Source organism: Callionymus lyra, chromosome 4 (assembly GCF_982586985.1).
Source record: "Callionymus lyra chromosome 4, fCalLyr1.hap1.1, whole genome shotgun sequence".
Lineage (NCBI taxonomy): Eukaryota > Metazoa > Chordata > Actinopteri > Syngnathiformes > Callionymidae > Callionymus > Callionymus lyra.
Window position 1 is genome coordinate 31,451,288 of NC_141821.1, and position 23,159 is coordinate 31,474,446.

General features: G+C 39.0%; 1 protein-coding gene across 4 annotated transcripts in view; it reads right to left on the reverse strand.

Annotated features, from left to right (window-relative positions):
- Positions 1-8: 8 nt before the first annotated feature.
- Positions 9-23,159, reverse strand: part of afap1 (actin filament associated protein 1) — a 44,692-nt gene continuing 21,541 nt past the window's right edge. For 2 of the 4 annotated variants that reach the window (XM_087789747.1, XM_087789745.1), the window contains exons 2-18: positions 22,848-22,976; positions 22,424-22,509; positions 13,231-13,339; positions 12,951-13,162; positions 12,670-12,849; positions 8,469-8,546; positions 7,728-7,803; positions 5,818-5,970; positions 5,207-5,418; positions 4,712-4,857; positions 4,341-4,455; positions 3,879-4,103; positions 3,266-3,395; positions 2,091-2,255; positions 1,702-1,892; positions 1,458-1,625; positions 9-730 (exon numbers count right to left, since the gene is read on the reverse strand). In XM_087789747.1, the coding sequence (XP_087645873.1) occupies positions 704-730; positions 1,458-1,625; positions 1,702-1,892; positions 2,091-2,255; positions 3,266-3,395; positions 3,879-4,103; positions 4,341-4,455; positions 4,712-4,857; positions 5,207-5,418; positions 5,818-5,970; positions 7,728-7,803; positions 8,469-8,546; positions 12,670-12,849; positions 12,951-13,162; positions 13,231-13,339; positions 22,424-22,509; positions 22,848-22,976 (2,402 nt within the window). In that variant the 3' untranslated portion in view covers positions 9-703. The remainder of the gene's footprint in view (positions 731-1,457; positions 1,626-1,701; positions 1,893-2,090; positions 2,256-3,265; positions 3,396-3,878; positions 4,104-4,340; positions 4,456-4,711; positions 4,858-5,206; positions 5,419-5,817; positions 5,971-7,727; positions 7,804-8,468; positions 8,547-12,669; positions 12,850-12,950; positions 13,163-13,230; positions 13,340-22,423; positions 22,510-22,847; positions 22,977-23,159) is intronic. The other 2 variants (XM_087789746.1, XM_087789748.1) reach the window with 2 other exon arrangements.

Here is a 23,159-nt window from a genome sequence, read left to right on the forward strand (position 1 = left end):
GTCAGGTCAGAAGTTTGGTAGATTTATTAAAAGTTATATACAGGCATGTGTGTCACCAAAGTGGCGACCGTCTGGGATATAAATGTAGACAAAGCAGAACACGAATAAGGTGCAAAAACAAACACTGATGCATGAGTTCGGCTGTTCCTCTGCAGATTGACGTGTAAAGTACAAAATGTATTTACAGGACCCTCAAATTTATTTGAGCAAGAGGTGCTGGTGACAAAAGGTTGCTGATTCACAGGTGGTTTCTATAGTAATGTATGAATCTGATCTGCAAAATGTTCAAGTCATTTAACAAAAAAAGTTGGTTGGTTTCAGTTGAGACAAAGATTGTGTCAATTTACATGGTGTCAAATGAAGCATCTGTGTGAGTGCACAGACACAACCATTCGCAACAGAAACTGGGGTTGCATAACATGATGGAAAGCCATTAAATATATTGACATAAATAAACAAGGGAATGTAGCTTCTCCTTAAAACATTTACAAATAAATACTTTAGTTGTGATGACAAATTGACTGATTTGGAAAAGAAGGAAGTGATGGAGGAGTGGAGGAAGAATGACAAGATCCATATTAAGGTGATTCTCTCCTCCTCACCAGTTGAGCCAATGGATTGAAGATTTTAAATAAATATATACACATTTTCTTCAGAAGAGTAAAACAATAATATATGATAAAACATGCTGGATGTCAGGAGTTCATGTTCCACTCTTCTGTTCCCACTCCTGCAAAGAGAAGCAAACACACATTAGCACATGTTTTTGGTGTCATCATAGACCATTACACAAAGTAAATAATACTTTTATGTAAACTGAAGTCATATTAATGAAAAGCACAATAAGGTACAATGATGGTGCAGTGGTTGAAGAAAGTTGCAGGTTCGCTTCCCTGTTTGGGGGGAGGCGACGTACAGCCTTTCTGTGTGGAGTTTGTATTTTTCCCTGTGTTGCTTGTGTTTACTCTGAAATACTGAGATTGATTGGGACCCCCGCCCCCGCTATGCCCATAAGGGAATAAGTGGTAGAAAATGAATAACTCACTTCACTTATTAAGGCGACTTAAATATGTTTGTTCAGGCCCTTTCCAGCAGAGGGTGCTGTTGCTTAATTCTATTAAAATCTAAAACGGAACCTACATTAAGGAACGTTCGCCAAACACTCCATTTGTATTCCCAAGCACATAAAAAGTATGCACTTAAAGCTCTTTGTTAGAATATTCTGACCTGAATAGATAGATTTATACCATTTATTTTAGGAATTAAAATAGGGTTTTTCTTTTATTTACGATGTACTAGCTTCACCATTTTGTTAACATACATTGCATTATACTAAATGGTAAATATAATCAAATGTAATATCTCATTGGATGTCATTACAATATGTTTTAAATATATATATTTTTTCTGATTTATCAGTCGAGATGTCATTACAAAACCTTTGGTGTCTTTCTCACCTTTGCCTTCCGCAGGACATGACCCCGAACTGTTGAGGGCTTCTGTCCGCCGTGCTGTCTACGCAGCAGCGAGGCGCTGTTCACAGGCAACGAGCAGGACTCAGTGTCGCTGGTGTCACAGCTGGAGAAGGGAGAAGACTCCTGTGTGCGCCGAAGAAGGGCTGGAGACTGCAACGAGAGAGCAGGGACTCAGATATGCAGTGACGGAGCAGCTGGAGGTCTTGTGTGAAAGCGTCGTGCTCACCTGCAGACCCGAGACACCTCCTTTGGGTTCAATGGTCAGCCCCAGAGTCACTCCTCCATTCAAGGCCTTTTTCAGGTTCTCCTTCACTTCTGTCAGCTCGAGCTCCAGGTTGACCCGCTCTTCTTCCTTTTTCCTGCACTCTTCCTCCACCTTCTTCAGTCGATCCGACAGGGAGGTGTGAGAACGTTTACCTGGTGGGAGGTGAAAATCATTATACGTTATTGCAACAATACTAAATATAATACAAAGAATAATATTTTCTTGACAGCACACATGTAAACACTGAAATTAAAAGTTTCCATCATTCATTATGACATCAATCAGCATCTTGACATCATATGTGTCGATGATTCTTCATCATCATCATCTACTGGTGAGTTTTTTTGTACCAGCAGCAGCTTCCACAGCCGTGCGCAGGTCCTTCCTGTCATTCTTCAGTCGGGTCAGATGGTTTCGGATTTCATTCTTTTTCTTGGTCAGTTCCTCCTCTTTGGCTTTCAGCCTTTTGGCATCGGCCTCCACGCGGTTCTTCCCGTACTTGCACTGGTCTGCATCTGCCAGACAAAGATAAGGAAGTGAGCAGGAGGAGATCCAGTGAGAAGAAACTCTGGTCTCTGTTTAGCTGCACGTAGTCGTCAGGTCATTAGAGAAGTCGAAAGGTTTGGTTTTTAAGTCAGTGATGCAACATGACAACCCATGAACATGTCCATCAGAAGCAAGTTGGTTTGAATGTCAAAGGTTGGCAAAGTGCAGACATACACCCACATACAACCTCTGACACGTCAGAGTAAAACTATAAAACTGCTTGTGTCGGACAAGAAATAATTGTTTTTTCCTTGTTTTTATTATTATTATTATTATTATTTTTATTATTCATTAGTACTTCTTGTTCTTTTGTTTTTACCACTTTGTATTTACCATTCCTTTCATTTGTATTTATTTTTGTCATTTCTTCTTCCTCAACATAATATGAAGCTTTACATCACATTTATCCAATTTTTTTTCATTTGTCATTACAGTGAACATGTTTAATGTGGCCATTAAGGAGATATAATTCTTACTGGAGTGAGTAAATGATGTATCGATGCTGTCATCCATAAAACAACCCAGTGAACTCGCGAGGTGAAAGTCTCTAGTAACAACAACTCATTTACTCAGTTTCAAAGTGAAAATTGTACAGGACATATTTTTGGGATTTGAAACATTCTGTAAAACTAGAGGGGTTCAAGAATCTGACCCTGTAACACATTAGCTAAACAAATCCCAACCACAGGGATTAACAAGACCACACATCCCACCCCCTCGAAACAATGACCCAAGTCTGGTCGGACTCTAACCAGAGCTGGCAGGAGGTCCAGCTGAGAAGAGGTTGAAGATATTTACCCTCTGCCCCCTCCCCTTCTGATTTAACCAACTGTAATTTGGAGATGCAGCATTTTCCAAATGTCTGTGGAGTGAAGCTGGAGAGGGATCAGCGGTGGTGAGACAGTGGAGCCAGACACACTGTCTGCTGCTCACTGGAACTGCTGTCAAAGTTCTTCAACAGCTCCACACTTCAACTCACCAGAAACGTTTCGTTTGAGAGATGCTGCCCCATTAGTCCGACCGGCTTCACTCTTCTTGTTTTGATTCTTTGGCTCCGTCTTTTGTTTGGATGACAGTCCGTTCATCATGGAAGTCTTCTTTCCCTTCATCTGAGGGATGGATTGGAACAGGCAAGTGATGAGTCAGGAACATTTGAAATACTTGAAAGCAGGGGTCAGCGACCTTTACGAGCTACATAAATAAAATGATTCAGTCTTAATAATAACTACAATAATCTATGATGCTGATCATATAAACGTCTCTCCATAATTAGTAAGGAACAAGAACTTGAACATGAGGGGCTAACAGGTACTTCCATGTTGATGTTGCCACAAAAAAAAAAGTTTAATTATAAAACAAGAGAAATTGCTGATAAGAATGTGATGGTCAAGCGGTTGATAGGGCTGGTTGCCGTTGTCAAAGTTAAGCCAACCCTCACAGAGAGTACAGAAACAGAATTCCAAAGGTCACACATACAAAAGTGAGGTGAGAAGGTGGAGTCATGCAGGTTGGACAATAGAATCAGTGGAACTGATGAACTCATCACACACTAAGCTGAGCAAGAGACAAAAAGCAAGCACAGACTTGGTCACCTGAGCAGTGTCTTTCTTTTTAGAGTCATCACGCAGGAACTTGGAGGACACTTTGGACACCGGCGTTTTATAGTGATTTGAGGAAGGAGAGGTTAGTTTAGGAGGGTAGCGTTTAGCGAGCTTTGGAGAAGGCATGTTCTCATAGAGGTCAGTGTTTTCATAGGTTGCCTCCTTCTCCAGTTTCAGTCCCTTTGTTTTTGGACGGGAGCGACGCACCTCCTCTGGCTCCTCCTTGTGTTAGCGCAGCACGCATGCAAGCAGCGAGTGACGAGAGAGAGCAGAAGATGTGGTAGAAGATATAGATGAAAGTGTTAGCAACCACACCAAAGAAGAAGACCGAGACAAGCTCTCGACACAAGATTGAGGTTAGAGGCATCAGCGTGACCTTCATATGCTGCACTAAATGTCGCTGGATCTTAAAGTAGTAATCATGAAGGATGAAAAGTGTGTGTGATCTCTTACCATTCCATTGATGGGCACATCGTCATAGTGCAGAGCCATCCCACTGGGACAGGCATATCCATTCACGGGGTTCTCCAGATATCGGTTTGGAGAGACGGCACGTTTACTTGTAAAACTAGGATGAGAACATAAAAGCAATGACTTCAAAAAAAGACGCTGGACAAATAAATTAAGAATTACTGAAGAGCAGAATCATCCCTTGTGTAAAGAAAACACTTCAATCAACAGGGACATCATTCTTTTTTCTTGACTATGAGATCCTTTCAGGCCAAAATATATTTCAAAAGGGATACTGTTACCTACTTAATTTTTAGTTTACATTTTTTTCAATTTAACTATGTTTCAGACTGTGAAGGTTTGTCGTGTATTACCAGAAAGACTGCTTGGCCAACTGGATCACGTTGGCAGTGGTCTCCACGTCGATGTAGTCGTAGTGCAAATTAGCTGGATCAGTGTTGGAGCCCGTCTCTGCCAGTAAGACCCCGAGCCAGCGACCCATCCCTTCAGAGGAGGAAGCCTGGCGTGGGAGACAGAAGAGACGAGGACTGTGATTGGCCGATAAATATATTCACACATTTTTTGTCACAAGATTGTAGACCCGATCCATTTCTATCCGTCACTTTTTTTTTGGACGCAACCCCTAACACTTACAACATCCAAGCTAAGATACCTTACATTAGGAACAACATTATCCATCAATGAAGAAGTATAATCAGCAACATTTGCAGCTAACCAGGTTCTGGGGAGGTCTTGGCAGGAATAGTGGGTTTTGAATGAAAACGAGCATCATCATCATCATCATCATGGAGAAGCATTTGTATGACTAATGGCCGACACAGAAGACGTTAAAAAATCCAATATCGTACCTCCAATACCGCCACCTCCTGGCCGTTTCGAAGCAGGCGGAAGGCAAACGGGTGTTTCTGGTCCAAGCCAGGGCTGACCTCGCAACCTCGCAGCGGCAGGGAAGCGATGTGACTCTTGAGGTCGTCGCGGTCCTTGTGAAGGAGCAGCTGGTTGTCTTTGAGACGGCACCAGCGCTCTCGCCAGCGGTTGTTCGAAAGAACGTTCAGGTATCCTGTTGGTGAAAGTACATGCTGATGTCACGCTGACAGGCGTTAAAAAGTAAAACAAATTCTGTCTAAACTAAAAATGAAATAAATCGCACTGGCGGGATAAGTAGGGATAAGGATTTAAGTAAGATTTCATTGAAAGACCCTTCATGCAAGAAGGTTAACAACATCATATCCATCTCTCTTTACAAAAGACCATTTTGTTGAAAACCAAATTTTCTTCAAAATCATTCTGAGATTTATTCTTGGAGGTAAATCAATCAAAACTTGATCGTCGGTGAATGAGCACATTTTTCTGATTAAAAGAATATGATTAATAGAGGGAAAAGAGACCATTGATGCATGTTAAAACTATTTGACATCAAGTTGTCTCTAAAAAAGTTCAAAGTGTGGAAACATCTTACCACATGTGGGCACGTCTTCCTCTGCAGACGAGGTCTGCTCATCAGTCGACGGCTTCTTCTTTCCCAGGCCAATAATCTTGGTGATGGTCTTCCCTGCACCTTTTCCCACAGTGCTGGATTTATGGTCAGATTTTGAGTTCTTCTTGCCTTTGCCTGGAAGAAAAGTGCAGGAGTTTCAGTTTAAGAACTGTTGAACTCAGAGTACAAAAAAATCAGGAGGACATTTTCACATTGGTCCATTAAATTCAATAGCGTTTTCATAAAAGTTATTTTCAGAACTGTGCGTAATGTTGGAATTGTGTACTCTAATTAATATTTGTTTTACTTGTTTTATGAGAAGTTAAAAATGGAATATCATAACCATAAAAAAGGGATACATTGTGTTGTCTTTGGGTACTTCAAACAAATTTGTTTTTGGGACTTTTTGGGACGCCCGTCAACCTTGAGATAACACAAGGCTTAGCTTACGTTGTGAAAATGTGAATAAAAAAAGTACTTCTTTGTACAAACTACATGGTACAAAACACAAGAAGAGATATTTCAGCTGCAATGAGTAAAATCTATTTGAATCTGGACATGAACAAATTCCAACTATGTTTTCATCTTCTTTTTAAGTTGTCGCTTCTGATGTACATTTTAAGATGCACTCAAAGCTGCAAACACTCTGCCAAACAATGAGAAAAAACAAAAGGGAACGAAGGATTAACACATGCTAACATAACGATAAACAATGACGAAAATTGTTTTCTTTCTGCAATGCACGGAACAAACCTGTAAAGAATCTTTATTACTTCAAAGTTTACTGAAAAAGAACTCTAGAAAGAAAACTAGGCATCTTTTGTGATGACCTCTTCATTTACTGGTCTGAAAATCAAGTTCCTTGTATTTTATCACTTATTTTCTCAACTCCTTCCAAAGACAGGATGTGCTTTTTGTCCTGTGCAGGAGCCAGAGGGGCTTTTTGATGATGCTCATTTATTGATTCTTTCCATCTCATGTGTTCCTCCCTGACATTGTGGATTAACCACAGCAACACAATGTAGCAAATCAGTTGACATCTGCACTTCACTTCAGCCCCAGGACTTTTCTAATAAAGTGAAAATTACACAGAGAATACAGCGCTGAGGTCCAGACACACAGATGTTTAAGTCATTCCTTGACTTTTCTGCCCTTTCTAGAAGAAACGGGATGAAAACTCTGATCTGCTGGATTTCATTCCAGTAATTTTCAGCTTTGTGTTAGCAGCCATGGAAGGAATGCTGCTGATGAAGCTGAAAAGAGAAGTGACGACCGTACGTTTGCCAAATGGTGGCAATTTAAGTGACTATACAAGTTGACTGACTTTATATGACATGTCACTGTCATTACTGCTTATAAAGTTAGCAATTCAACATCAAAACGATTTAAGCAATATGAAAAAGATTTACAACACAACGTTAAAACCAGAAGGGTCATGCTAACTCACTTCCCAGCTTTTCTGAGCTGAAATACTTTTTAAAAAGAAGCACTTAGTACAAATCACTCTGCAGCTCGTCTTCTAACCAACAACTGACTTCATTGTCGCTCCATCATGAATATTAGGATGATTCTTCCTCTACACTTTTCATTTTTGACATGCATCGTAGAACTCTCATAATGTCAGAATTGTTATTTTTGTTTTATGAATGGTGGAAAAGTAACGTATATTTAGCTAATCCATGTATATGTTCTACATTAAGTCTTGGGAACAATTTTAAAAAGACAGTATTTATTCCTTAATTTATGAGGAACCATAAAAAGCTCCTATCATGAACAAAACCAAGTAGTTAGTTTGATCATTGGACAATATTTATTATAGTTTATGTTGAAGGGGAGCCTTCATTTTTTAAATTTACAATAAAAAGGAAATAAGGGAATTAAGGTGAACTCACCTTGATCCTTGCAGTCCACATGCCCGTTCTCATGAGTGGCCTCTCCATCAGAACTGGGCCGCTCGAACGATGATTTCTAACAGAAAAGCACACATTAGCATCACAGATAATAAAATAAGTATTTGGTCATATTACCTATTTTAATTGGCTTTGATTTAGACGTTTATAACTGTTTAATTTAACATTTTCTTGTTTTGAACAGCATATATTGATGCTAGTGGTGAGAGAAAGAGGGAAGAATTCTATAAAAGACGAGGAGTTTTCCACTAATATATGTGAGAAATAGATCTTTTTTTGTTCCATTATTAAGACAAAAGCTTTAAGTCATGCAATGCAACTCTGGTCAACAGTATTGTACACATATAGATGGATAGATACACTTTATTAATCCCTCTGGAGATCTTTTTGGTTCATTGGTTCATATCAATGTGATGGGGAAGGCACAGTTAGTAATGTACGTTTAATAAAAATATTAAAAAAAAACCCTCATAACTTTGGAAACAATAATAATAAAAAATAGCAATTCAAAATATAATTTCAAAATAACAAAACAAGCACCAACGGTGATTCATTTATTGTGAAACAGGGAGGACTTTTATGAAATTATCCATAGTCATTGTTAGTCTATGAAAGATAAAGACTTTTTATTTCCAGTAACACAGTTTAATTAAATCATTAAATCACAGATATTTTAATGGAAATTCCCACCATTTTAAATGTTCATATAAACCATCTCTTTACCTTCTCTAGATCAGGCTTGTGTAAAGTTCCTGCTCCGTCCACGTCGTAGCTCCCGTTGGCACAGACTTCTCTCATGGCCTAGAAATGTGAAGAAATACATCATGAGCCGACTGCTGTTGACATTAAAGCAGTGGAAAGTCTTTACTCCCTCATCCCCATCACAGCAGGACCAGAAACAGTCACATGGTGGAATATTAGGATCATAGCATATGTGTGGATCCATGATTGGAACACACTGGTGGCTAATAACGAAGAAACTATCGCTGCTGTAATGTGGGCCACATGTACAGGCTTCCCTGCTCTCGCTCACCACTCATCAGGTTCTGGGCTGGAGTTCGGGGGTGTGTGAGGACATCAGTCATGGACTCAATGTTGGGGGGTTGATGTGGGAGATACATGTCAAACCATGCAACACTGTCCAATTTCAAAGCATGAACAATAGAATATTTGAAGACATTTTTCCTTCAGTCACACATTTTACTGTATACATTGTATACATGTACATTTTACACATTTTACACATATTTGAATGATGATATTTTGAGAAATATCTTGACTTTTCTCTTTAAAAAAACACTGGTCACTTGAAGCTAAAGTCGACCACAAAAGTATTCCAAAAAGATTTGCTTCCTCAGCTGGTGCTCGTGAGGCACGATGTTTGAACTGCCCTCAGGCACGGTGCTTAGATCCACAAGAACGTGCGTGTAGGAAATATATTTGTCCAGCAGTTAAGTTATCAAGTGTGTTTGGATTCAATTGCGTTGAACCAAGCCCTACAACAAACTCGCTGGACTTGCATCTGGGTGTGATAATAAGCCTTGTCTGAGAAGAGACACACTTAAAAACACAAGCACAAGATGAACACACAAATAGCAGAGGACAACCCGATGTCAACAGTAACAAATGAAGAGGTATCATATGTAACACGAGTGAATCACAGCATTTACAAAGAAAAAGACAAAGAAATGATCAAGAAAAGGTTTTGTGTTCTAATCGAGTTTGGTGCCCTCATGTGGCCGCTTCAGGAAAACGTCTACATTAGAAATGCCTTAAATTCCTCCAGTATCGACTAATGACAGTCATAAATATCATTTCTCGACATTTGAATTATTAAAACAATTAAGTTGTTGCTGGATTTTAACCTCCAGTGGTGAAGTGAGGTCCAGACCGACGTACACCAACACACACCCTCTCATCTTCATGCGATCAGAACCATCCCTGGATGCTGGACTCTGATTTTGGCTTGGCAGGAGTATAATTGGGTTCTCGCAGGGGGAAATGACAGACTGTGGCTCCGAGGGTTTGGCTCCGATCTACGTTCTGGGGCCAGAGAGCGGGATAAGTCTGCAGCGGCACGTCTTTCCTGCTCTCTGGCAGCCGAGCCTCCACCTCGACCTGATGATGTGCCCCACATTAAGTTTAAGCAGGCAGTGGGACCGTGTGGTCGTGTTGGGTGTCGAAACACTTCTCTTCATAAAAGGAGCTGTAGTGGCTGCAGGGTTGCTGCCTCAAGGCTCTCATGCGGGTTTCCTTCACATGTATCCAGCCCAACCACACGTTTCACATGTAAAGCCGTAAACGTAGGAACTTTCAAGTGCAGGAGAATTTTAAACCACATCAGACCTTCAGTGGGAATGGGAAGGTGATCTCACAGCACAGCTAATTTGCTTATTTGAATAAGACTCCCAAAGTCTCCGCACAGCTGAGCACAACCGTGAAAAGACTTTGACTGATGCAGTGCTGCGAGCTGTTTAAAGCCTCTCAATAAAAGCTTTTACCCTGATGGTTTTCACACAATAACGGCTTGCGAGCTGCTTTTAGACGATGCTGCATTGTTTTACTAGCTAAGAAGTGTTTAAATGCCAGTTATGAGAGAGGAAAAGCTTTTGGATTTAACATCTGTAAGTATGTTTTTCATTTTCTCGCTAGTGATTTACTTTAGTTTTATTGATACACGTCTCCCTACTGGACACTATTATTTGATCAATTATATTAAGAGGGTTATCCATTTTCTCAGCGACCACATTTTACTTGTGGATGTCCAGATTCATCTGTAGAAGATCCCATTTGAAGTCAAGAGTTTGACATATCTGGTCACTACTTTGGTCAAATACGTAAAGTCTATATTTGTATGTAATTAGTTACAAATAGAAAATAAGAACGGGACTAAAAGAGAGTGGCAAATGTGTTCTGTGCATAAGACAAAGAAATGAGGTCATGCTGAGCAGCAGGGAAATGTTAGAGTGAAAAAAAGAAGGGAAAACTCCTTAAAAAAAAGGGGGAGTAAGTCAGTGTATGGAGAACATGTGCTCTCCATAAATATACTATCTGCAAGAATCCTGACTGTAAATAGTAGGATTTGGCAACCCACAGGTGCTCCCATTTATCTTTTCTCACCTACTTTCATGCCTTTTATCCTCCTTTTTCTGTCCTGCTTTGCCACATGTTTTCCGCTAGTGTCTTGATGAGCTAAGGTGTGTGCGAGACTCTTGAATGATTATCTGACAAAAGTAAATCACAAAGTGTTCTACCGACTTGTGCTTAGAGATGCTTCAAAAGCCTGTATCTTAAAAAATGCATATATTGTTCCAAAACAAAGTTTAAGTTGGAAGTTAAATGTCAAACGTTTGCCACACAGTGAGAAGTTTGTAGGTTCTCTCGATGCATGCAGAGATGAATTAATGACTTTAAATCGTCTTATACTGCGCATGCTCTGATGGACTTGCAACATGTCCAGGGTGTTGTCTCTTAAGGAAATCACTTTGACGCTACAATTATTGAAAAATATATCAACAGTGTCTTGCTAGACAATTGAAAAACTTAAGCTGATGAGGAGGTCAGTAAAGGGAGTACTCAAGATATCGCTTCACAGAATCAGATAGAAACCAAAGCAAATGCATCTGATGGCCTCTGATTGGAACAGGATGGAAAACTGCATGATTAAGCAAACAAAACCTCTGGGACGAAAGCAAAAGCCAAAAAGCTTGTTGCTCTGAGTGTATCGGTTCAATGTGTGTCTTGTACTAAGACATCAGACTAAATGTGTTTCTCCGCGTACAAATACAAGAGATGACTCGTGGTGGAAAAACCTGTGTATTTTCATGCTTCAGATTGCCTAAAGGTGTGCAGGCTAATTACAGAGGTTCATGAGTAATGATGGCAAACACATACTGTTTGGATCCTTCAGCTTTGACATGGAAAACTGAAGTGGGAAAAATAGAAACACTGCAAGTAATAACAACCATCAACGGCCTTTGGGCAATATTCCGTCTTGTATACAAAGAGTTCCTCACCGCCAAAGTTGTAGCAAACTAGCATGAACTTAGACTTACAGCTTAAAATAACACAATGAGGAAGGTTCCCAAAATAGCACACAATTGCTTTTCATGGACAAACAAGAATTCCAGGATATTCCATAAAGAAGGGGAAGACACAAGAGAGGCCTTTTTCCTGCAGAAATCTAAAAGTGGAGACAGAGCACAGGAGTCCGTTTGATGTCAAGTTTGTTTTGAAAACCTGTTGAGAGCTCAAAGGGAAAGATCAGAGTGTTAATAGGAAGTGTGGGGGTGGAGTGCTGTCTTTGTTCAATGAACATTGACAACATCAAGATGAGAAAATCCAAACCAAACGTCTTATGTTAAAAAGCATAGTCTTCAAGATCAGGACCCCTGAACCTGAGAAGTTGGTGACAACACAACAAAGCTCCTTGCACTTGTCTCTGTGTTATACCAGATGCCATTCTTTACTCTACCTTTCAATAAAGACTGTAATCGCAGGAAGTTGTTTCAACTCAAGGCCACATAAGAAAATGGAACTACAAACCATGAAACTAATTACATTTTAAAAGATTTGTCAAATTGAAGTTGTTCATTTGGAGATGATGATTGAATACACACAAATGGATTTGTAAAAGAGGATGTACAATTCTTTAGGACACGAAAAATACTACACAAGAGATTGGAGACCAGACTTTGAAGTCCTCTTGGTTGGTGAGGGAGAATGGTCAACTCAGCGCCCATAAGTTCCAAAATATAGGTACTTATATTTGGACAATTAATTACAAAACCTTTTTTAAAGCTTTGTATAACAAATAACATATGTGCATTATAAAGTACGTTACTCTACATCTGCCCAGTCTATTGATGAAAATGATTTTCTTTCCATTTTTAAAACAATTGTGTGACAATCAATGTATATTTACCTTCAGCCACTCTTCAGCCTGTTCTTTGCTTTGCACTGCTAGCACCAGGGCGTCTGCCCCCTGGTGGACAATCTTAAGCTCATGCCGCTTCTTCTTCCCATCTTTAGGAATGTGAGTGATGCTGCACCCAGGCAAGGTGAGTTCCATCTGTGGTGTGTGGTCTTTGGAGGTTTTGTAGCACTGAAACAATAGACAAAAGGTGTCATTTGCTGGGATTGTTTGTGTTTTTATTATTTTTAAAGTGTAGTCCAGACTGTGGACAGTCGTATAGTGACTCTTACCAGTAGTTTGTTGTCCTTGATCACACAAAGAAGTTTGGTCCACTGGCCAAACCGTTTCTTTCGAAGCAGGAATGCACAAATCCGAGCGTCCTTCACCAGATCCATCGAGGCTTCCTCAGACGGCCACTGGTGGCGCATCTTTTGACCCTTTCCATCTTCCTCTTCTTCATCATATGACTCGTAGGAGCTGCTCATGGCATCTGAGTCGTAGTCTACAAGAGAAGACCAGAACATCAGGGTGAGCCGAGTTTGCTGTAAGAAAAAGAAGTCCGTCACTCACTGGATGTGATGTATTCGGGAGCTTTTCCAGGCCCTAAAGGAACGGCCTCCTCATAGTAGCCTTCAGGTAAAGAGGTGCTGGGCAAGGGTGGTGGTCCATTAGTTGGGGCCTGAAAGTAAATAAATCAGACAAGAATTGTTTGTGTTATTAAAGAAAAAAACAACAATTTATGTTCAGTTTTCTTCATTCTTCATTTTTTAAAATCTGTTTTGGTTTGATGGTAGTTGAGTTGATTCATTAAAAAAAATTGCAGCAAACTCTATGCCAAGATAGATGGAAGCTCAATTTAGATTTTTCACAATTATTGTTTTTATTGCGATAATAACTGAGGCATTATCAAGAGAATAGAATATATGTAATGCAGCATAGATTGCAGGACTTACAAGGTTACGAAGGCTGTTTAATGTAGAATTAAAACCCTTTTGGAATATGATACGTTCTGTCGAAGGAGCATTAAAATCTATCATTAACAGGTTTAAGAAATGATGTTCCAGCAGCATTTATGTAGAAAAGAGGTCAAGGGCAGGGAAAGTTTGCTTCTGAGGAAGGAATGACAATAATTACAAGGTATGTAACAGGGAAAAAAAAATACAAGAAGAAAACCAGAAGAGAGTTGAGCAACATGATTACAGTCTGTGACTGATTCGACTTGTGAGGGAGATTCTTAGAAAATGATGATGGAAATTATAGTCTTGTTGTTGATCCAATTAACAACACACATGGCTAAGGAGTGGTTACATTTGAAATTAATATAAAATGGAACATATGCTATGTTTACAGGGCTTTTTATGCAAGAATATATATGCTGCCTAAATAGGTTAAAGGGCACCAGAAGAATAAGATGTACATCTTTTGTTGTGTACGGTACATGGATGTGAGGTTTGTCTGCAAACTATTACAAAACTTTATTTTTTTCTTTGAACTGCAACAGTTGCCGTTGTTAAGATTTAACTATACTACTGGGATTGAATAGGAAGTGCCTCCAGGTTGTTGGCAGTAATCAATTCTTCCAATAAAAAGCAACATTACATCACTTTGTCAAGATCAATAAACCATTGGCTAAAAGCCTGAAATAATAACAAAGTGCGGAGGGGAAGGCTGACAGCGGAACTTTTGGAAAACCCCGCTTGGTGGTCGACAGTTTCCAAGGCCTGATTGATCTTGAAGAGTGAACAGCTCAGAGCTGTTTGCGCCGTGAGCGGAGCAGCTTCGACAACTCTAGTGTTTTCAGAAAAGGATTTGGCTTGTGTCTGGTCTTATGAGACATTGGATGCCACACATAACTGATGTTCATGTCACTTTTGTCTTGCCTGATTTCACACTTGAGATCATAAATAAAAGCTAGAAAACTTAAATCAAAGTGCAGGCGTTTAACAATAAACCATTGAGATATCAGCTGGATGTGTTCATTAAGTTCATCGCTAACTGTGTTCAACCTAACATCTTCCATATCATGCTAACGGTTTATGCTGCCAATTTTATCGATTGTTTTTTAGAACAACATTAGAAATCCAGAACATAATTAGGTGTTGCTGCTCTAGAGGAAAATCTAAACATTTTCCTTGGACAAATATTCTTACGAATATTATGTGATACTTTTGTTGAGACAAAGTTGACTTCAGTGAAAACTTTCTGCCACAAATAAATTAAGGGTTTTTGTGCCGAATCCTTTTCACCGGATACCTTTTACGAAAACATTTTTCTTACCAGCCACAAGGGCTGGTGCCATCCACGGGTCATGTGCATGGACACAGGGCCAGATTGAACTTCAGTTCTTATGTGTAATTACAGAGTCCTTGCTTGAGTTTGGATACTTAAGAGTGGGAGGTTTGTCTGTCGCTCTGGCCATGACCTTAATGTTAAATCCAAACATGTACTCCTGGTGTCAATTTTCGCCTCGTCGTACGATGAAAAAAATAACTTTTCTTCTCACATTTTCTTGCCATACTTCCAAACGGGCTGTTCTATGGCTAAACGGAGTGGACAGATGAGACCACTAACTCTACAGGTCAGAAACTGCATTTAAATAACATTAACTAAATAGAGTACATCAAATAAAACTTAAGTTATTTAAGTTATAGTCTATGTATTCCTAACTTGGACAGATCTTTATTGGTAATGTTAACCAAGACTATAGACACCACTAACCTGTGGTGTTAACTAATCTATTTGAGCTCAAAATAAAGGGATTTCATTTAAAAACAGATTTTATGTATTGGATGTAAAATGATTGAATTTAGAATAATAAAGTATTATTGAGATATTATTGAACTTGTTTCTAAAACAAAAGGTTTTGCTTGAGTTGAGTTCACTCATCCATTGGAATATCAACTCTGTATATACAGTTGATCAAAACTTTATTTGTCCAGTGAAGGAGTTTCAGCTCAGGCCCGCATTTATTTGCAGCCCTACCCTTTTCACAGCAGAAACATCTGGGAGATTTGAAGTCTGTCCCACCAAATTCTTTAAGTGATGTCCTACGCTTTTTTTCTCTACAAGCACCAGGGGTCAAGTTTCTTTTCTCGGGGTCACAGAGGTGATAGTTCTAAAGAGTGGGTTCCATCCTTTTCCTTTACCAAGCTTCTGCAGCTGGTTCTCGGCTACCCTTCTTTTTTCTAACCAACTGGCGCCCATTATTCTTGCACATGTGTTTTCAGTCTCAGATAAACCAGACACCGAGACTGACGCATATCTTAGATCAGCTGTTGTAGAGTCAAACACCTCCAAGCCCAAAGGAGGGTTATCTAATATGCACATGATCATTGTTAAACCGTTTTCAGTAGAAGAACCGAGGCAAATATGCCCTTCCCCCTCGCATTTTCAAAGATCAAATGTGAGGTCAAACGAAGGCAATGAGATATCAATTGATCCCAGACCAGTGAGAAAGATGAAAGTAAAGAGAGTAACAGACAGCGTGGTAGTTATCCCAAGACATCCCTGGTTCCAGCATTAATGGTGGATAACAAGGTCACTAGACACTTTATGGCAGGGCCAAGTAAATACAATACATAATAAAAGTGACGAGGAAATATAATATTAGTCTTGTCTTTAAACATCTAATCTTTGACCCATAAGTGATCCATGCAAAACAGAGGCCACGGAAGTTCCTTCTAGTCTAAGCATTAGTTGTGGTGACAGTCTGCAGTAGACTGAATCTATTAAAATGACCAAAAGTTTTGCTTTTTGAGATTCAAGAAACATTTCAGAGAAAGATTTAACATCGGCGCCAGGAGTCTCCATCCAAATTTACTACCTGCCAGACCAACGATACGCATCTAAGTGTTCCACTTCCTTGTTTATACATGAACCACCCGAGCTAGTGTTTCCTTTTGACAAAACAAAACCTCATTCATGTTGGACATGCTGACCCTTATTCTTTCCTTGGCTTTCCAGACGTTTGCAGCCCTGTTCCTCAGACACATGGGCGAAGTGTATATTTTGTTGGACAGGTGCATAAATGGCAGACGTGCACGCTGGCAGGCACGACTGAATAAATAACTGGTGGGTGAGACTGGGTTGGCTGTTTCCTGCACTTTCCCTTCTACACAATGAGGTGTGAATGTCTGTCAGCAGGGACTGATAGGCTCTGGGTTTGGAAATGGGTTAAATAGCCTCGTGTTATGTGAAACATATTTAGTCACAAATCCCCCATTGCATTCATTCGGAAGAAGAAAATGAATGTACAGGACAAAATGTGTCCAAGAGGAGTGTCAACAGGTTGGACAGGTTGATCAGGAGGGCTGGTTCTGTGGTTGGAATGAAGCTGGACTCACTGGTGACAGTTGCTGAGAGGAGATCATTGAACAAACTACTGTCCATCATGGATGATGACAGTCATCCTCTCAGCACTGTCATCAGTGAGCAGAGAAGCAGAATGAGTGCACGAATGCTCCTACCCAGGTGCAAGACAAATAGACTCAGGGACTCATTCATCCCTCGGGCTATTAAGTTGTATAATTCTGAGTTTGGGGGCAGGAGTGGAGTGAGAGTATCTGGATGTTCTGTTCCATGTTAGTCTTTGTATCCTTTGTCTTTATTGTTTTTCTTTGACTCTATGTTCTTTGTCTTTATCTTTATACTTAGATTGTGTCATCTTCTTCTTCCGCTTATGTTCTTTTCTTATTTTATTTTTTATGTATTATTTTTTATTGTTTATGAAAAATTGCTGGCTACTGGAAAAAAACAATAAAGTTTTACCTTACCTTACCTTACATAAAGGGCCCTGGTGTAACAGTCAGCACTACTCATATGCTACGATGCTTCAAGTGACTTACATCAAAATGATGTTCTATTTAAAGCTTTACTTTTAGAATAGGTTAAATTGTTCTCCAACATTGTTCTACTTTTCCCTCAAGAACCATGAGGATAAGGCCCTTCTGGATCTCCAGATTAACTCTACCATACATCTGCTCCCTGCAGTGAGTGTTTCATCTCCAATTTTCCTCTTCATTTAGTTCCTGCACAGAATGTGATGTCTCTCAGCGTGATTGGTCCAGTAACCACATTTGCTGCTTTTGAGGCAGTGACACAACAGCGCTGATGTCACTGTAGGCTTTATTCTGGTTTACCAAGCCACAGCCGGGGAAACCCACTCACCAATGATGTAAGAGATGAAACCAGAATCATCAGTAGCAGTGTTTAACAGATGTGCCACAGAACTCGAGTCCTTGATATTAACAGCAGCATTTACTGACTATGCAAATATACGTGATTTGTTTAGTTGCAAAGGTATTATCATAATATAGTCGGCCAGTGATTTAACCATCTTTAAAATGAGATTTCACAAAAAAGATCTCAAATCCCATTAGTTAAACTATTTTCCTTCCAGCAGAGTTGATCTATATAGTAATTGAGGTAAAGGTTTAAAGGTCCTTAAAGTTGGATGAAAAAGTGAATACAATAATATTGTACTGAAAAACAAAAACATAAAGTACACTATACATCACACATACTCTATAAGCGCTACACTCACAGAAAAAAAAACTTTGAAACCCTTCATGCATGCCCATCGAAAACCATTTGTGTTCAGCATGCAGGAAGAGTGGAGTGTTTGGGGGAAGACAAAGGAAGAGTGCAGGACAGTGTAGACTACAGGGGATGGTATTGCTGTCCAACATCAACACAGATGGAAATCATTTGTGCAGGAACATAAGCACTGGCCCACATTTTCCTCAAACTGAGGCACAAAGGGAGACATTTGGTGATGCGACTATAAAATATTCTATTTTTAGAGCAAACAAGTATATTGATGAGTTGTACTTATTGTATAGAAGGTATGTAAACTGCACATAACTAATGACTGAACATGTGACATTTGTACAGTCAACAAAAACATTGCTCATAATAATAATAATATGATCAGAATATCACCCACTTTCTTTTACCTTCTTTATCTAGTTTTTAAATATTTTGTTTAAAAAAATAATTAATTAATGAATTAATCATATTAATGAAACGTAATGGTTGCAAATAACCATTTTATTTCTATAGTCATTTATTCTCCATTCTTTGTATTTCGTTAATAATGCCAATGAGTGACTTGTGTTTTACCTACCTTCTAACAATCACCTCTTTACAGGCAACCAACGATATTTCAAACAGTCGATTAGTTTTAATATACCTGAGGTACCGACTCACACATAGGGAGAAAATAAGTCAGGGTTCAATTGACCTTCTTGGCAGCAGAATTTATTATTCAGCAAAATGTAACAGCATAAACCCAAAGTCTATTCCAAAAAGATACACAATTAAATGCATGTAAATGTGTGTTAATTGAAGGATCCGCTAGGACAGGGGTTTCCAAACTTAACGGCACCCAAGCCTATGGTCGGAGATCCAACATTAAGTATATATCCTTAATTGTTTTTAGTACAGCGTGATAAGTCAAAATGATGATTAAAATATTCATTTTATTATATTCTTCTCTTCTATCCAATTTTCTGAGGCCTCCCTAGATCTCCGTGGCCCATTACTTTGAAGTTGAAGAACTCTTCAATTAATCCAAGACCTGCTTGAAAAGACTGCCAGTTATATTTGTCAAGCTGCTTAACAACTATCCAGAACCACTGTGTTGGCCAAGCCTGGGTCAATTTTAGACTCGTGCCAAAGTCATAAAAGTCATGCCAAATCAAGCAGAAAAAAGAGTGAAAGAAAATAAAGTGAGGAATGCCTTGGAACTGTACCAAGACTAAATATTCTTCATAATCCTAACTTTCTAAACAATGTTATCTGCGCAGCTTCTTTCACAATATTGTTTAAAATGCTTGTCAGATGGACCGTTTGTGCGGCTGAGCTGGCAGGACTGTAGATCGCAGAGATAGAACATATTTCATGCTTAAGATGAAAGAACACTAAAAAAAGCTCTTTAAAAAATAAATTCCTGGAGATCCTTGCTAGATTTAAGTTAGATTCCATCGCACAGAGTTGCCGTTTTGATTTAATTAGAGACAGACTTTGGTTTATGTTTGAGATTCTAAACACGTGTAACATGTAACACAGTGTGAAGCTGTGGAGTAAATCCTCGTCTCCCAATATCTGTGACTAGATTTATGATCTGACAGGAGAAAACCACAACCCGAAAAATATTTACTGGCGTAAATCAACATCTTGTGTTATTGAACTCAGACAGCTGGACGTGTTACCAGTTTCAGAGTCACCCGCAAAACCTTTTCAACATAATCAGAACTAAGAGAATAATAGACGCACTATTGGCAGCCCATATCAACGCTCAATGTTCGTAGCGACAGAGTTCATAATTATTGTCCTAAATGTATTGTTCCAATGGCCTTTCTTAGCCTTGGTTTAATTTGTTTTCCAGGCCAGGACTACCTCATAATGACTGACAAATACCCCTAACATCAACACCCTAAGGATATGAACTGTTTATGTATGTTTATTTACTATATATATTTTTAATGGCTGTTTTTGTTTTCAAGGGACGCTCAGTTTGGGAAGAGGCCCCAGGGCCAACCAAGAAATAGAAAAAAATAAATGCATACACTTGATAGATCTGCCCAGATAAGATATATTCAATGTGCAGATAACCAGATGCAGAAGACAAGCGAGCAGTACTGTTTTTCAGTAACCAAGCATCTGTCGTTGCTCCAGAAACAGTTGTTGATGTGTCAAAATCAAAACAAAAAGTACATGCAAACTTTCTGAAATGTTGGACCACAAGACCTTTTTTCAAAACATGACAATCTTCTTTAAATAAAAACCAGGTCACATCGACAATTACTCATGAGTAAGATATCTTGATTGGACTTGACAACGCTGAATACTCCCTTTCTGAAATATCGCTTTTTGGTGCAATCATTTTCCTACAACGATTGTTCTGCAAATGAATTCTATCTTGCTCGTTTTGTATGACTGTGAGTCATGAAAAGGTTTGATGGAGCCTCTAAAGCCACAGGCTCTCAGTCTTACAGAGTGTTGGTTTGGCTTGCCACTGAGCCTTGAAGGGTCACAGACAGACCGCGTCCATGGCTGACTCCCCCTCCTCCTCACTCGTCCAGTAGCCTCTTTTTATTTACTGCATCGTGCACGTCACATGTGTCACGCTGTAGTGTATAACCTCACATTTACTAAGATCTATAACGATACAGCAATCTTTCTACGACTCTTCCAGGCGTCACTTCGTGAACCCACTGGACTGCACAGCTTGTAATGGAAAGAGGTCAGAACATTGTGGATTGTGAGGAACGGTAATTTTAGAGCGGAGAGACGGCTCCAGCGAGAACCTGGAAAGGAATGAAAGTCGGTAGGCGGTTTGCAAGCCAAGTGTATTTACGTAAATTCTACTTTGCAGCGTATAACCAGCATGTATGTGATTTGTAGAACATTTCTAACCAGCTATTTCTCTTCTTTGGATGTTTTACTGATGTCATTTTGGCCGCACTACATTTGGATGACTACCCGTTTTCTTTCTTAGCTGATGCAACATTCCAAAGTTTCCCCAAAGGAGTATTTGTCATAGAATATGGCTTGATCTTTATTGTCCCATAGAGGTAAACTTATGATGCAAGGTCTGGATTCTTCTTTCTTATGATTTATATTCTTCAAATACACAGCATTTAATCAAGCAAATCCAAATATAATTCACTAATACAAGTCTTAATTTCATGATATTGGCTTAATATCAAATGACAGCTCCATACATTAGTTCACCATAATGCTTTAAAGTCACACATTCATCTGTTGATAATCACCCATTTTAAAAGGCCCAGCATTTGTACTATAATCCACTTCAACAATTTAAGCTAAAATCCCAAGTATGATATACATATACTGTATAATTATTAAACAAGATTCACTAAAGGTCAACTCCATCTATAGACCCCTGTAAACAGAAACATGGCTGCCGTGGAGGTATTTTTATATTATAAATAAGCCTGCCCAGTGAGATGTTCGAAATTATTTACCAACTCTTTTATAACTTTTGATATGTATTACTAACAGCCCAATATTTTAGAAATGTATAATCATCATTCCACATTTAGCCCTAATTTTATATATTTTTAACATAAGTTAACACATTTGAATGTTTATGTATTCATTATTTCCAACAGTGGACCATTAAATATGTACACATATGTTATTAGAAGCTAATTCAAAGACTAATTAATAATAAAAAGCTAAAAAGCTAACTAACAGGGTGTTTAAACTGGCTACTGGACTGCTTCTTCTGCCAATAGCTCATCTTTATTGTCAGCTCTCTGATGTTTATTACCTTCTCTGACATCACTTTAAACACAAAGAAAAGTTTTTAAATCGACTTTGTACTTTTGACAATACTGACATGTGGTAAGGCGGAGAAGTTTCGACACAGTTTTTTTTTTCTTATTCCCTTCAGTTTTCCGGGAAAATCTCAGCTGTGATTTCCAGACACACACCAGGGTCACCTGAAGAGGCAGAGGGCTGGTTCTCATTAGAAACTGCAACCTAAGGCCTCTTGTCTCAGCATGTGTGTGCAGCAGCGCGAGTGTACAACCAGAGGAAGCCTTTTTTATTCAGGCTCAACATCTTCATTAGGACAGTTTCCACACACACACACCTCAATGGATATGATATCGTCAAGCAACAACAATAAGAAATAACAAGAGTTGACTTGAATTTACACAGAAAAAAGATCCGGAAAAGTAACACAATATTTAACTCTTTAGTTGCTGTCTCATTGATATTGAGTTAGTCTTACCAGCCAGGGATGAGGAATCTCAGGTAGGGGCATCTGAGGTGGAGCTGGGAGGCCATTGTGAATCTCAGACTTGAACGTTGGCTCTGCTGAAGAAAAGTGACAGAAGCAAAATAAAGGGACCTTTATTTTACCATGTTAAAGAAAGAAAAGTATAGTTCCACAAGATCATTTCAGAAGAGGCTATCTGTGTAAATATTTGTTCAGACTGACTAGTGGACGTTTACAGAAGTAACATCATGTATATACAATTTAGTGTGGACTTTACTGAAGTTATAAACATTACACATTAAAAATACAGGTGAACATGAAACATTAAAATAGAGGATTCAATGCTTCAGGACTCACTATAGTTTAATAAATACATGTTATTTATTTCAAATAATATTAATAAATCAATATTAAAATAATACAATATTAGTCTCACCTTTGTCTGACAGGACTCTGTGAAGGATGTTGGAAAGGTGCAACTTCTTCTCCCTGACCCCGGCACTCAGATACTCCCGGTCAAGCAGGTCCAGGAACAGTCGAAGCTCGCACACCAGCTCCTCCATGGCTGCAAACAATAGACAATACAGTTTTAGTCCAAACTCCCGATGCATTTGTTGTCAAGTGTATTCAGAAACATGGACAATGTCTTCGGAAAATAAAATTAAATGAGTCATTATTAAATTATAAGCTTGGTCTAACGTAAAATAAAAAGACAAAATATTTTATAACTTTTCAAAATAATTTGCAG